At 44.1% G+C, this 16,129-nt stretch overlaps 1 protein-coding gene across 2 annotated transcripts in view; it reads left to right on the forward strand.

Moving 5' to 3' along the window:
* MAP4K5 (mitogen-activated protein kinase kinase kinase kinase 5) overlaps positions 1–16,129 on the forward strand; it is a 220,512-nt gene that overhangs the window by 175,274 nt on the left and 29,109 nt on the right. The window contains exons 17-22 of one of the 2 annotated variants that reach the window (XM_068254176.1): positions 479–686; positions 6,080–6,162; positions 11,608–11,649; positions 13,114–13,198; positions 15,892–15,971; positions 16,055–16,115. In XM_068254176.1, coding sequence (XP_068110277.1) covers positions 479–686; positions 6,080–6,162; positions 11,608–11,649; positions 13,114–13,198; positions 15,892–15,971; positions 16,055–16,115 — 559 coding nt within the window. The remainder of the gene's footprint in view (positions 1–478; positions 687–6,079; positions 6,163–11,607; positions 11,650–13,113; positions 13,199–15,891; positions 15,972–16,054; positions 16,116–16,129) is intronic. The other variant, XM_068254177.1, reaches the window with a different exon arrangement.

A 16,129-nucleotide genomic window follows, 5' to 3' on the forward strand; every position in this document is an offset into this window, starting at 1 on the left:
CAGATGAAAAAAAGCAAAGTGCTGGATGGAAAACAGGTGGTTCCCTATTTCCAATCAGGTTACATTCCAGGAGTGAGTTTGTTTGTAAATGAGTCCTGTTTTTTAAATAGGGTAATGTAGATACATGAGTTACATTTGAACAACTCTGGATTTGGACATGTAGTTTAAACTAGTATGTTTTTTGATTGTTCAAATGATAACCTACAAGCGAGCAGAGTGGGAGGCAGAGTGCCGGTATAAGGTGGCCTCTGCATGTGGCACTGCAGCTACGGCCTACGGGTCGCATGGAAGTAACCACTGTAGAGAGCTTTGGGGGCCACACGAAAAGGCTTGCAGACCACCTTTAGCCATGTCTGCATGAGAGCATTAATAATCTTAGCTACTTTGTTTCTCTAGTCAGCTTCTGCATCCAGGAGCCCTCAGTGATGTAGTCTGACTCCATCTTCCTTGCACTAACCATTGTTCTCTATCCTGACAGCCGGTGAGAATGAACAGCTGCCCAGACAATAACATGGATGACGACGAGAGGTCCAGCACCATCAAACATCAGCCTGATAACAGGGCTCCCCAGTTCCACCGGAGGCAGAGCTCACCAGGTTGTGGTCGCCATACGGCACCTATCAGTAATGTGCTCACTAGCAGCATCAGCAGCCCCGGATTGACCAGCAGTAAATTCTTTGAGATGGGTAAATAGCACAAAGCAGCGGCAGGGAGACAGGAGACTCCACTGTAACCCCGTCAGAAGGGGGCTCTCACCGCCTCACACAGCTGGCTGGAAATGAGCTTCACAAAGCTTAATGACTATATACCTTTCTTTTCATCGTTCTAACTCTGCAGGTCTTCTTATCCTCATGGATGATGGGAGAGGACTGATTTTGAGGCAGGAGAGCCTATAAAGAAGAGCTTAGGCTTAAAGAATTATAGTACTTCCTAATGTCAGAGCTGTTCAGAACTTGAAATGTAATGTATTGACTATTTTGTTTTGATTTCTGAAAGTGGCGGGGCTTCTTATAGGCCGATTAGCTGATATCCTAAAGCAATCATACAGACTCGTTTATCTTTGTCAGCTTTGCCTTAACGAGATCCCATTCAGTGGATCTTGCAGAAGAGGCAGAAATGGAACACTGAGAGCCGCCAATAGTGTAGTAGGTTAAGATAGTGGTAAATAGTGTCATATGTAAAATAATACATACAAAAGTGAGTTACCACTAGGGCAACCTATCCCAGGGCAACCTATCCCCACTCAGGTTTAAGGGACCCTAAACAGTGGAAAAAAAATCTGGACTTACCTGGGGCTTCCTCCAACTCCCTATAGCCCGTGAGGTCCCTCAACGTCCTCTGGGTCCCCTCCATGGTCCTGCTGGTGGCCCCATCAGCCTGGGGACTTCAATGGCAGTTGTGCGCAATTGTGCACACGCAGCCTGTTTGCGCACCTGACTTGATCAAAGCCATAAGCCTCCTGTGCATGCCTGCTTCTCAAAAGACTGAACTGTGCAAGAGGCTTACTGTGTGTGTGTGTGTGTGTGTGTGTGTGTGTGTGTGTGTGTGTGTGTGTGTGTGTGTGTGTGTGTGTGTGTGTGTGTGTGTGTGATCAAGCCGGGTGCGCAGACGGGCCGCGCATGCACAGTTGTGCGTGGCTTCGCCCAAAGTCGCAAGTCTAACAGGGCCGCCAGCTGGACAACGCAGGGGACCCAGAGGACTATGAGAGACCTCAGGGGCTATTAGGGACTAAAGGAAGCCCCAGGTTAGTCCAGATTTATTTTTTCACTGTTCAGGGTCCTTTTAGAAGTCGCTTTGTGGATAGGAAAAAAAGGAATAACACCCCTCCACCAAATGGACTCAAAACGGGTAAGGTACACTTGTACAGAGGTGCCAATCATAGAGTAAAATGCACTAAAAACGTTTTAATAGGGAGCTAGTTGTGGACTTACCTCCCCAAAGAAGACTGGATTTTGTCAAATTTCAGACAGAAATTGTCTGACTACTCCATAGTGCAACGCGTTTTGCAGGTATGACCCACTTCATCAGGCAAAATAGGAAGTAACTGGACCGAGTGTAATTCAAATCAAAGATGCCTCTGAACAGAACAAGAGCATCAGTGGAAGGTTAGTGAATTGGTAAGTCAGTCAGTTGCAGTCATGTAGCTGCACCCTCAGGAAGACTTCTGTGTAAGTAATTTAAAATGTACACTAAAGAGATATTCAAAACTTGTAACCATGTATTTTAGAATCAAGCTTTCAGGAAAACAGTAATTTCTCTTCATCAGGCATGCTGTTCTATCCAAAGCGAAAAAGAAACAATGTAACGCTTATAAATGCACAAGTACAGTGTACATCAAAGAGTCAGTACAGCAAACCTGAACCTTTAAAATCCGTACACATGCTAGATTAAAGTCGGTGCACACAAAAGAGCGACATTACTCAGGTGACATTACTCAAAATAGGAAACCAGTCGTTTAAACTACATTGTTCACTCAAACACACACACACAGGTATTCCAAACAATTATCTTGATCGAATACTGCGCACTAGCAAAAATTACGTTTCATTAAACGTGCACGCATGCTCTGTAATAGTGTCATTTGAGTGGCGTTGTACACACCATCCGGCTGGACATTATCTGTTCAATAGTTGTCAGAATTGATCTGCCAGTTGGATCGGCCAGAATATGCGACTTTGGTCTCTCGTTGTCATTCAACATCATTTGCCTACATTTTTTATACAGATCATTGGACATTTCACAGACTTTTATGGAATGTGTGTACAAGGCTTTGGTAGTTGATCTCAACTCTGCCATGTTCTCTACATACCTAAATGCCATTGTTTTTTTTACTAATAAGAAGCATACACTATTCGTTTTGTGGTGTGTTCCTGATAGCAATCTGAGGAGTAAGTACTTACAAACATCATCTGAAGCTGTATAAATAATTCTGTATCATATATGACATCACTAATAGCTTTTGTTTAGAAAAGATATCCAGAGTTCAAGGTTCTCTGAATGAAAATCAGAACTGACCTGTTTGGAGAAAAGGTTATGCTCACCTTCTTTAGAAAGGCTTTTTCTGTTCCCCACTGCTCCTATTTTTTGTTTCTAGGACCATTGTGCAGTAGTGAAATATTTGACAAGTGTCTTCATTCAGAGAGGACTGTCACAGTGCAGGTAAGAGGATAGTGCTTCAGTCAGCGGTAGCTTCCACCTACCTTACTAGAAATCAGAGGTGCTAGGACTGGCAGCCATCTTGGAAGATGCATTTCTACAATGTTGCAGCAGTGCCAACTGACAAAGGAGTGAGTGAAGAAGGAAGAGGAGCCGTTGTGAAAGAGAAAAGATCCTTCCTCGGAAGGTGAGTATTACATTTTCTCCCCACAGGGGTATTCATTGGGTTGCCCAAAGTTATGCTTGAACTAAACATACAGGGATGCATTGGGTGAGAGAATCCATTACAGCAAGATGGGATTATCATCATGTGTGAACGTCCACAACACTGACTTGTGAAACACCGCAACATTTAATATTGGCTGTATGCCGTTTTCACAAGTAAGCTGTCATCTGTGAGAGGGGTTGTTTACCATCATGTCTGATGAAGAGAACTGACTGTATCCATGAAAGCTTGTATCTGTGTACATGTATATTTAGTTGTCCAGTTGATGGTATTGTCTGCAATACCTATATACATTTCTTCTTTTCTGTTATTTATGGCTTACACCGTTCCACATAATTCTACACTTAATTGTGTAAGAGACTTGTTACCTTGTCTAAAGTTGGCCACATGTGGATATATCTCTAAACCGTTTTTATAAAATACTTTTTAATTAAAAAAAAAATGTAAAATAAAAAAAATTAAAAGTACAGTAGCAAGCAATGAAAACCAATAATAAAAATAATAATTCCATCATTGGAATAAGTAGCTTGAATTATTATTATTATTATTAGCTGTCCCACCTGGTCAGTATGTTTTGTGCAGAACTCACATGACCATCAGTCTGATCTGAAAGAGATATGATTGCTTCCTGTCCAATATTGCACAAGTGTTTTCTCTAAAATCAAACTTTTCAAAGTGATGCTGAAATCTGTCCATGTTGGAGTGTTCTGTCCTTAGATCCAGTACTGGTAAGGTCCATGGTTAGTAGATGACCTCCACATATGGTGTTTTCTGTTATGAGGAGATCTGCAGAGTTTGAGTTCTTGAAAGGCCATTGCGGTACTCTGTCATCGCTGTCATTTCCAGGCCTTGCTTGTTCCTGGTTCCATTGCCTTTCACTACATTGTATGAGATGGTCACAGCGTGCATCTTCACGTAACATTCCATACCCTGTCCTCAACCATCTTATAGAATGGGATTGCCTCCATACATCTCCCTGCTTACTGCTTTGTGGCTTTACTGCATCACAGCATCTTCCAGTCTTCTTGGTGTCCTTCACTTAGAAACTGGAGCTGCGTTGTATGGTTATGCTTTTTGCGGGCTTGCTATATATAAGACATCCGTAGCTTTGGTGTAAACAATATGCTGCAGAGGAGGGGGCCAGTCCTTGAATGCATTTAGGTCTGAAAATGTTAAGCTATGTTAGAAGGCATAAATGACCAGAGGTGATTTGTTTCCACTATAAGAGAAGTCCTAAAGAAGCATGTAGTTCAGGAATGCCTATGATAGCTAACCTGTGATTTGTTTGGTGATGGTTATAGAATCACCTCTGCTTCCAGTATGGGCTAAAATAGAAAGAAATTATAAGACATTCTCACAACACAAGCAGGCAACCAAATACTTAAAAATAGTCATGCTACTGCATGATTTCACCTACAGGAGATATTATGTAAGAGAAATGGATCACATGTAAAATGACAACAAATCTTATTAACCAAGCAGTCAGGGACGGATCAAGACCAAGTTGCGCCTGGGGCAAGGTCAGGTTTTGGCGCCTAAAGGTCAGGTTCTGGCGCCTAAACTGCCATACATTTTGCCGCCTTTTTAAGAATAAAAACCAACTGCGCCTGGGGCAAGATACCCCCCCCCCCCCCCTCCAGATCAGTCCCTGCAAGCAGTGTGTCAATCACTGCCCCTAGTAGCATTACTATGCACTTTATATATGGTATCTAGAAAGCAGGACTATGGAAATGTTGCCACCAGCAGTGATATTTGCACCCTCCCAACATTTTGAGATAAGAAATAGGGTTGCATTAAGACACATCACTGCCACACCCCCAACCACACCCCTCTTCATGGACATCACAAAATATGATGTTTTATCATTCAAACCACACTGATCCTTTTAGGCATTAATAGTTTTCCTTCATTTTAACATTTGAAAATAAGAGATTTATCAATTTAAATGATGGGAATAAAGTTTTGAGTCAAACAATTTTTTTTAGAAAGAAAAATACATATATTTACATAAATCTGTACATGAGTCCTAAAAGAGGGACAAATGAGGGAGATAGAGGGATTTAGTACCCAAAAGAGGACTGTCTCTCCAAAAAGCCCTACCAATGCTTCCATATTCTTAAGCTGCTGATGCTGCTGTAGTATCGTGGTAAGCAGTTTGTAATCACTTATGACCAATGTTTCCAAGAAAGACTATCGTCATCTTTCCAAGAACTAGCTTACATTCTCTTAACCACCTCCTTGGCATAATGTTTATTACTAAAAGTACAGGTTCACTTCAAACTTAAGTCTTTTCTGTCATACCACAGAGGAGACTTGTAGGAACGTTGGGGATTATGCTTGGCCCGCCTTGATTTAAGGTGGCCATTAAATTGTTGTGCTTCAATGGTGATGCTTTACCACAATTTATTATGGCATACATTGCCAGTCTAGACTAAACAAGAACAAGTCCCTTTATGAAAATTCCTTCACCACTTGCTGATTTCCAGTATTTTGCAAGCATAGGCAGCAGCTATATAGGGGTGTAGGTCGGTGCCGTTTTACGCTTTCCATCTTTCTCGTTCCACAGCCTCCTTGCGCTTGCTTTAATCTTTATCACCTTTCCTGATGCTGGTAAACTGGCTTCTCACTTACTGCATATTTTGGAATAGCATTTGGCATTGGTGCTTATGGTTGTAATTTTACGTCCTTTATCTGCAGGTAATGGGGAAAGGCTGAACTGTACAGGTGGAGAGAACCCCAAGCCAAGTCTGCCACAGAAGAAGGAGAAGAAGGATTTTCCGGTTGGTACTTCTGCTTTCCTCTTCAATATCTGCTTTTAGGATTGTCTTGCAAATTATTATAGCTACGGAGATTACACTTTATGTAAAATTCATACAGACAAGTTTCTAAAACATGAAGGAGGCATTCTAATGCATTCTAATGGCGATATTAAACTAGCATTTAATCTAAAAGGTAGCAACACACAACTTGTTTCAGGGTCTCTCTCTTCTTCAGGTATACACCTGAAGAAGGGGAAACACGAAACATGTTGTATGTTGCTTCCTCTTAAATTGCATGCAAGTTTAATATCTACATTCGAGTGCCTCCTCCTTTCTTATCCTTGTACTTATGGTAGAAGTAATGACTCACAGAGGGAATAAGCACCAGCGGACCAGGCTGTAAGCCCTGAGATAGTGACTGCTCTGGTACACTACTGATTGGTCTTTAAAACATGTTCTAAGAACACCCCCCCCCCCCCCCATCCTCCTCCTCCAAATGTGCAAAATCTGATTTCACAGGAAAATCTCCCTCCTACATGGTCCACTTCTTCACTTCAGCGATCCACAATTGTCCTGTCAGCGGGATGTCTGGTCCTCCTTTCTGCTCTCAAGCCTCGTACACCGGGGGAAGAAAAAGCATTTAACATGAATGATGAATATTGGTCAAATATTGTTCGAAAATAAGAGATAAGCGACGGCTTGATCGGACAATGTGTGGTTATAGCCGTGCATTTCAAATGACCATCATGATGGATCTCTTCAGCAGATAATCGTTCATAGTCAGCAGTGTGTGCAGGGGCTATGAAGAAGAACTCGTGCTGTAAATTCTTGGAATGTTTTGCTAAAATAAATTAGCCTGGAGTACTTGCAAGCCTCTAAATATATTGGCTGCTAAAGGGTTAATTGTACTGCAAAATGAAAAACAGCTGCAACAGGGTATTCCCTTCAGTGTAAAACTAAATTGCAGAAGGCTTGCTCCCTCTTCATATTCTACTGGTATCAGCGTGGTCATGTATTGATTCGGGTCACCCAGCTGCTGCCTGTACAAACCCAAACAGACAATATCCAAAGCACATCTACCATGTGTGGCCGTATCACCGGAGCACACCCATGAGGTCTCTCACGCACACCTACCCTCTTCTGTATGACTGCAGCTGGTTACTAGTAACTGGACTTATGCACGTTTCTGCTCTAAATGTGCTGAAGCACTGCTAGCTGAAAACTTCCTTGTGCTGGCTGTTTGGCTGTTACCATGAACATTGACTGAAAGCTGCTGAACATAAGGCAATAGTCGCTGAGGTTTGCAATGTGGGGGAGAGCCCCTGAACTCATGATACTGATGTCCCATGATGTGCCTGGGACCGGATGCTGCATGTTTGGCTCTCCAGCTACCTTAGCCGCACCTCTGTTCCATCTCCATCTACTGGGTGGACATGATGAATGTGGGTGATGTGGCCTGGTGTCCTGGGTCATGTAAGCATTCACTCCGTAGTCACCGAACCTTCCTCTAAGCAAAAGGGGGTTGCATTATTGGGGTAGGATTATTAAACAGGGTGACCGCAAAGTTTTTGGCACTTCCCCTACATCCTGCATTGTTTTACAGTCCGATTGGTTGACGGTGGTTTGAAATTTTGTGTGCGGTCTTCTGCTGCCAGTCACAACACATTGTTTAATATCTGCTGTCATTGATCGTGGAACGATCATTTATCGGTCAGTTTACAAGATTGTGTCTGGCATTGTATCTGTCCATACACGTATCTATTTCCAGAGGCCCTCAAACAGTAGACGCAGATACCGTGTTTCCCCGAAAATAAGACACTGTCTTATATTAATTTTTGCTCTAAAAGATGTTCTAGGGCTTATTTTCAGAGGATGTCTTATTTTTGGGCAAACACTGGTAGTTTTCCTATACAAAATGTACATACTGTATGCCATGCTGAAACAGGTGCAACATACACAGAGCTTGTGGTTTGCAGATATTGGCTCTCACAAGAAATTGATTCTGCTGATCATGTAAGTAATTCTTGCAGGCAGAGAACTCTGTCAGACTCCCCAGAGCATAGGATAAGCTGTGTGTCCTGGAAAGAGGTGAAGTGCTACTGATGCTTATCACAACAGATCAGGAGGGCTGGCTCCAACAAAAACACAAATTGCCTGACACATATATAGGACTGTGTACAACTCACATTATACTGCTGCTCTCCTGTATCCAGGCTTTGTATTCAGCGTGACTTGCTGGTGTCATGTGGGCTGCTAGCTAGGGCTTAAATTTGGGGGGTGTCTTACATTTCAAGCATTCTTGAAATTCCTGCTAGGGCTTATTCTCAGGGGATGTCTTACTTTAGGGCACATGTGTCAAACTCTGGCCCGCGGGCCAAATTTGGCCCGCAGCGCCAGAAAACTTGGCCCGCGGCTGTTTTTTTAATTAACATTACTAGTGGCCTGCGGTGCTTTGAAAGTTGGCACGCAGCCACGCTAGCGGGCCTGCACTGTTCCGCCAAAAGATATTCATTTTACCCTGTCCTAAGTCCTTTTGCCAGGAACAAATCACTGCCCTTGATTCTCTTTTTCAATTCTTGTGTGCACCGACCGCAGCTATAGGCAGAGCGGCCAGTGAGAAGGATCAAGCTTTCCCCCCGCCCTCCAATCAGCGGCATTCTTTTTTTTCTGCTGGTGCCTCCCTCCAGCCAATGAGAGAGAGGCAGCCAGCTGACTACGTGCAGTCAACCAGTAGCAGCTATAGGTGAGAGAGCTGCGTGTCTGCTCAGGACAGTGTCTTCTCCCCCAGTCAGCCAGGTATAAAAGCATTGTTTTTTTCAGGGAGAGAGGTGTCATCTGCTCCAGGGGTATACGACCTCTGCAGCTAAGAGCAGATGACACAGAATTGCTTACGGTGCTGTGTATGTGACATATTGCAGAGCCCTGACAGGCATGGCAGGGCTGCATGTCACACACAAACTGCTGGCTGCAAATATATGGAAATCAAATCAAAATGAAAGGAAACCTGCTATGCCTGGCTACCTGAACTGGGGCACCTGCTATGCCTGGCTACCTAAACTGGGGCACCTGCTATGCCTGGCTACCTAAACTGGGGAACCAGCTATGCCTGGCTACTTAAACTGCGGAACCTGCTATGCCTGGCTACCTAAACTGGGGCACCTGCTATGCCTGGCTACTTAAACTGGGGAACCTGCTATGCCTGGCTACCTAAACTGGGGCACCTGCTATGCCTGGCTACCTAAACTGGGGCACCAGCTATGCCTGGCTACCTAAACTGGGGCACCAGCTATGCCTGGCTACCTAAACTGGGGCACCAGCTATGCCTGGCTACCTAAACTGGGGCACCAGCTATGCCTGGCTACCTAAACTGGGGCACCAGCTATGCCTGGCTACCTAAACTGGGGCACCAGCTATGCCTGGCTACCTAAACTGGGGCACCTGCTATGCCTGGCTACCTAAACTGGGGCACCAGCTATGCCTGGCTACCTAAACTGGGGCACCAGCTATGCCTGGCTACCTAAACTGGGGAACCAGCTATGCCTGGCTACCTAAACTGGGGCACCTGCTATGCCTGGCTAACTAAACTGGGGCACCTGCTATGCCTGGCTACCTAAACTGGGGCACCTGCTATGCCTGGCTACCTTAACTGGGGCACCTGCTATGCCTGGCTACCTAAACTGGGGCACCTGCTATGCCTGGCTACCTAAACTGGGGCACCTGCTATGCCTGGCTACCTAAACTGGGGCACCTGCTATGCCTGGCTACCTAAACTGGGGCACCTGCTATGCCTGGCTACCTTAACTGGGGCACCTGCTATGCCTGGCTACCTAAACTGGGGCACCTGCTATGCCTGGCTACCTAAACTGGGGCACCTGCTATGCCTGGCTACCTAAACTGGGGCACCTGCTATGCCTGGCTACCTGTACTGGGGCACCTTCTATGCCTGGCTACCTTTTCTTGGGCTCCTATGCCTGGCTACCTGTACTGGGGGCAACTATTCTTGGCTACCTATACTAGGAGCAACTATATCTGGCTTCCTATACAGGGGACAATTATACCCGGCTACCTCCCTATACTGAGGCTGTTTTGTTTTTCTGCACCGTGGCTATAACGCGCGGTGCAAATTGTGGGGTGTAGTGCGATCATTCCAAATTGGGGGGGGGGGAGGAGGGGATAAATATACTTGTCGGCCCTCGACCTGTTCTACATTTTACATTTTGGCCCTCCGTATATTTGAGTTTGACACCCCTGCTTTAGGGGAAACACGGTAGTCACAGTCTTATTACTGTTCTTCCCAGTTACTCCTCTGCACACCCTGGAGAGGAGGGGCACAGTCAGCTGAAACATTATTATTATTTAGTATTTATATAGCGCCGACATTTTCTGCTGTGCTGTACAGAATATGTTGTCTTGTTACTTAAAGCGGATCCGAGGTGAAAAACTAACTATAACAAGTAACTTGTCTTTATTTAGTTTAGTTAAGTTTAGATGGTTTACACAGTAAACTAGCAGCAAACAGCTTCATTTGTATAAAAATATTTATTGCTGTTATACAATCTCCGACCAAGAATTGAACTTTATCCCAATAAGTAGCTGATACCCCCTTTTACATGAGAAATCGATTTCTTTTCACAAACAGACCATCGGGGGCGCTGTATGGCTGATATTGTGGTGAAACCCCTCCCACAAGAACCTCTGAGGACCGTGGTACTCCTGGCAGTTTCCTGTCTGTGAACCTTGTTGCATTGTGGGAAATAGCTTTTTACAGCTGTTTCCAACTGCCAAAAAAACATGCAGCAGCTACATCACCTGCCAACAGTAAAAATGTCACCATGTAATAAATGTCAGAATGTAAATCAGGGATTTAAAAGATTTTGCAATGGGCAAACACTGACTAAATCATTTATACATAATTATTGTAAAAATGAAGCACTTTTTTAATGACATTATTTTCAATGGAGTTCCTCTTTAAAGGGACCCTGAGCAATAAAGAAAAAGGGAAATCCAGACGTGGGAGAAAACCGAAATGCTCGGAGGAAACCCACACAGACACGGGGAGAACATACAACCTCCATGCAGATGTTGACCTAGCTGGGATTCTAACTGGGAACCCAGCAATGCAAGGCGAGAGTGCTAACCTTTACGCCACCATGCTGCCCACGACATACAAATGAAGGTGGCAGTATTGGGGGCAGTATATAGGGAGGGCACTGCCAGGGAGCAGTATAGCACAGGGCGCTATTAAGGGGCAATACAACACTATAATTCTCCAGCTTTACCATCACACCTATTTGTCTTCCCCAACCCCCTCTAACGGTCTCTGCTTTTTGCCATGCTGTGAAATATGGCACCTGGTTAACCTTACCTACCCCCTGCTTTAGAACAATAGGTACATGTTGAGCAATATGTATACTAACATAACCACAGCTGTTAAGTCATTAAACCTGTGTTTTGTTTTTCCTCTAGAAACCATCAATAAATGGCTTGCCACCTACTCCAAAAGTTCTTGTGAGTATTACCGTAATGTGCCAAAAGCTTTCTGTGTATAAAATGGTAGATGCCTTGCTGGCTGAAAATAGGTGAATGATATTCTCATTTTGTAACTTTGCTTTTATCCAGCTTATTCAGTGAGATGGCGTAAGTAGCAGTGACAATGGATAGACTTCATTTTATTACAGTCAAAATTGGGCACTAGTCTGCTGTGGGGACCCAGCAGGAAACCTCATAGGGAAATCCAGCTAACATGATTGGGTGGACGGTACCTTCGCGAACTGCTAGGTTTCCTATAGATTGTAGTAAACTTGGCCCACATTATTTGGCCAATGACAAGGTTTTGTGCTGTAGAGCACAGTTCCCCAACCCTGTCCTCAAGGCCCACCAACAGTACATGTTTTGTAGAAAACCACACACATTCACAGGTGAGGCAACTAGTGTCTCAGCAGAGCTGATTAACTACCTGTGCGGATTTCCACAAAACATGCACTGTTGGTGGGCCTTGAGGACAGGGTTGGGGAACACTAGTAGAGGGTCCTGTGATTGGAGTGTTCCCTATAAAGATTCCTGCTGGGTCCCCTAAATTAGACTAGCGCCCAAAAGTTTTTCACTAAAACCCGCTCCCCTTTTCCTTCTCCCTATCAGCCAGGAGCCATTACTCCTCTCTCCCACCCCCTTGTCATGTTCATACCCTAGTTCTGTGTTTGCAGTATATTAGTATTTGGGCTCCAACAGAGGGGAGGGTTTTTTTTTCCATTCATGTGAAGAACAGATGAATCCCTCTAATCTGAATCCCATACACTGCACACAGATATTTAATAGATTTCACCTTGAAATCTATCAAACCGCAGCCTTGTGCTGGGAATGCACAATTAGTTTTTTTGGGAACATTTACTTTCCGATCGATTCTTTGAATGATTTCCATTCACTTATTTGAGGAAATTGATCAGAGAAATGATCAAAATCAGATCGGACCTGTCGGAAACATATCTATCGAGCCATCTATCTGCTGGTTTCCTAGCATTAGACTGTGCGATACTGTGCAAAGCTGTGGGCTGTTGATCCACTGCCGCATCTAATCAAGCAACATTTTTTACTGCAGCCAATCGATTAAAATCAATTTGGCTTGTTGCACTATTGCTTTCCAGCCGATTTAATGTTCCCTATACAGTTCCCTGGTATCTATTGGCCCCTCCCTCCCCTCTAAAGTTCCCTGGTGGTAAGTGTTCCTCCTTCGCATCACTAAACAGTGCCCTGGTTTCTAGAGCCTCCCCCTTCTGTCCTCCATATGGCTTCTCTAGTGATCTAGGGCCTCACCTCCATTATAGCTTCCCTGGTGGTCTAGAGTGGGCCAAATATAAGTTTGACATGTATGGCTTACAGAAAATCTATGTTGTCTATGGCCTGCCTTTTGATTGCTGACACAGACATACCATAATGTTTGTCTGTGACATTTCTTATCACTGTTGTACTTTCTAGATGGGGGCTTGTTTCTCAAAAGTATTTGATGGTTGCCCTTTGAAAATAAACTGTGCCACGTCCTGGATACACCCCGATACTAAAGGTAAGCACCACCAGATTCAAACCAAGCACTTAATTTAAAAGATACATAGCTGTCATTCAGCCACAGCCATGTTTATATACAACACTGGTAGTAAGCATAGTTAGTCTTTTTAGCGTTTTATATATATATATATATATATATATATATATATATATATATATATATATTTGGTGCAGAAAGCCAGACTGTCTGAACTTTAAAAAAAAAATGATACCAAGACCGGGTATGTCGCGTCACCTACGTAAGAGAAATTAATGGGGAAGATTTAACATCAGTAAAAGCAGATAACTGGTCTGGTTCCAAGAGGTGATGGTACTGGCGGAAGCAAAGGGGTTAAAACCTATTCTAACCTAATCACAAACAGTGGAAGCTGGGCACTGCTGCATTGCTGCATAACTAACCTATATGATGAAGTCCATGAACACCATTTGTTCAATGTGGGCTGGCAGCAGTTGAGTGCAAAGAGTGAGGCAGGGGTCACCCTTGAGCAAATCCGCAGCGTTTTGCAGCAGACAAAAAACAACACATGCTGAATCGCATTTGAGTCAATGGTGCTGCTGCATTTCCCAGAGGCATATGTGATTCCGTACAGCGTGGGGGGAAAAAAGAGAGATACAACCTGCATTACTTTCCCGCACAATGCATGCGGTTTTCAGTAGAAAATAAAAAAAAAAAAAAAAACTCATTAAAATGCTCTGCAAATTGGACAAGTGTGTGTGGTGTGTCCTTCCTCTGCCCTATGTCCCTTGCCCTGAGTATAATATAGTAGGCTGCAGATAATATATACAGTATGGTGCCTGGTGAGGTAGCCCATGCCTGTCCTTTTCTATGAGTATAATATAGTACGTGTGGATAATGCATACACTATGGTGCCCGCGCTCTGGTGAGGTCGTGCGGAAGTAGCCGCTTATAGAGCAGCTTTACAGAGGCGATCCAGCAATCAGGCTGGGGCGCTTACCCAGACCTGCCAGTCGCTGCTTGGCACTGCTCTTTCTAATAGGAGCCAATGGTCTTGGAGGTGGGACCACAGCTCCGTCATTGGAGCGAGTGATTGGCCCCAATGACGGAACTGTGGTCCCACCTCCGAGACCATCGGCTCTTATTAGAAAAAGGAGCAGAGCAGTGCACAGCGGTGATTGGCGGGTCTGGGGCAGCGCCCCCCACCTGATTGGTGAATCGCCTCTGTAAAGCCTTGTGTTGCCACTCTATAGGCATTTACTGGAGTCAATTTTTCTGCATCGAGAAACTGCATGTAGTAGAAACAGGCCCTAACGGTGACAGAGGCTGTTTCGGAAGAGGTGATTTCATGTGTAACCTGTAATATTTTCGTATCAATAAAACTGTTTTTGTAAGCACATGCAGAGCCACCAGGTAAATTTACAATTATTACATTAATATATTTTGCTTGGTGGCGCGCCTCTCAGAGTAAGCAAAAGCACATTGTGCTACGATTTTTCAAACAAAGTACGGACACTATGTCCTTGTCTCTTTAAATGCAGGTGCGCTATTATTAAAGTCACTGTATGCTTCTGTTCACAATCACAAAGAAAGACAACAGCGCTGCCTGCCAAGTGCTCACACAGAGCAGAGCAAATCAATCAGTTCCTATATTAGATTAGATTATCATCTGTCAGTCCACCATAAGCGACTCCCACAATTCAAGTTGCTCAATACACCAGAGTATTCATCCACTACTTTATGGCTCCTTATAGTCTTCAAATAAAATCATATGCCACACTCACCAGATCCTTTGACTCTTGGAGTTAGTCAAATACTCTTTGGAAGATTTAAAGCCTGGGGTGGGTATTACAGTGTAGAGTTTTAACCGGGCTCCGGATCATCACTCAGTAAGCTGCTCGGTATCCCCTGCGTTCAACCCTGCAGCGGCTCGTGGCTCCTCCTCCTCGTGCGTAGTGCGGAGCTACGTACGAGGAGGAGGAGCCATGAGCCGCTGCAGGGTTGAACGCAGGGGATACCGAGCAGCTTACTGAGCGCTGATCCGAAGCAGCGCACAGGGGAGAGCTCGGTTAAAACTCTACTCTGTAATACCCACCTTGTGAGTGTTTTATCTTTTTACAGGGCCTTTTTCCACTATCCTGCGATTTGCGATTTTATTCTGATCGCAAATCGCAAGGTACATTAAACTAATGGAAACTGCAGCAGCAATTTCCATTAGTGCGATCCGATTGCGATGCGATTTTGGTCAAAGCGCAATCGTCGTCCTGCCGCGTTTTGTATATGATTGAGCTGTACTATGAGTATAGTAGCTCAACCGCTATCGCATGGCGGAAATTGAAACGCGATTGCGATCGGAATCGCGATCGCATTTCATAGTGGAAAAGAGCCCTAAAAGTGCTAATTTTTATATAGACGGCCGCTCACTCTTTTTATATATGTTTCGGGAGATTCCTGCATCAAGCTGAATCTTTCAAAACAGCGTCAGCCACGTTTAATGGCTACATTTATTTTTTTTATTGCATTAAAAGAGCGTATAAGTACTGACGTGGTACTGCGTGATTTCTTTGCCTCCTGTCTTGGGCCCTGTCTGGTATAGGGGTTCTATTCACATAGCACACATCTGTCCCTGTTTTGGTGCTTGTCCATCTTTCGACACTCTATTGATACAAATGTCATATAGGAAGATGATTAAATATTGACAGGTCCTCTTTGTGATATTTTTTTTTTTCTTTCAGACCAGTATATCATCTTTGGCACAGAGGATGGAATATACACCTTAAATCTGAATGAGCTTCATGAAGCCACAATGGAACAGGTAATGGCTATATATAGATATACTAAGTGTCTATAGGAATAGGTTTGTCTTTCTCATCTCATGTTTGTGACTCTGTTTTGCAGCTGTTTCCTCGGAAGTGCACTTGGCTGTATGTTATTCATAATACCCTCATGTCCTTGTCAGGTAGGTTCTCTTCC

The sequence above is a fragment of the Hyperolius riggenbachi genome, chromosome 9, assembly GCF_040937935.1.
Source record: "Hyperolius riggenbachi isolate aHypRig1 chromosome 9, aHypRig1.pri, whole genome shotgun sequence".
Classification (NCBI taxonomy): domain Eukaryota; kingdom Metazoa; phylum Chordata; class Amphibia; order Anura; family Hyperoliidae; genus Hyperolius; species Hyperolius riggenbachi.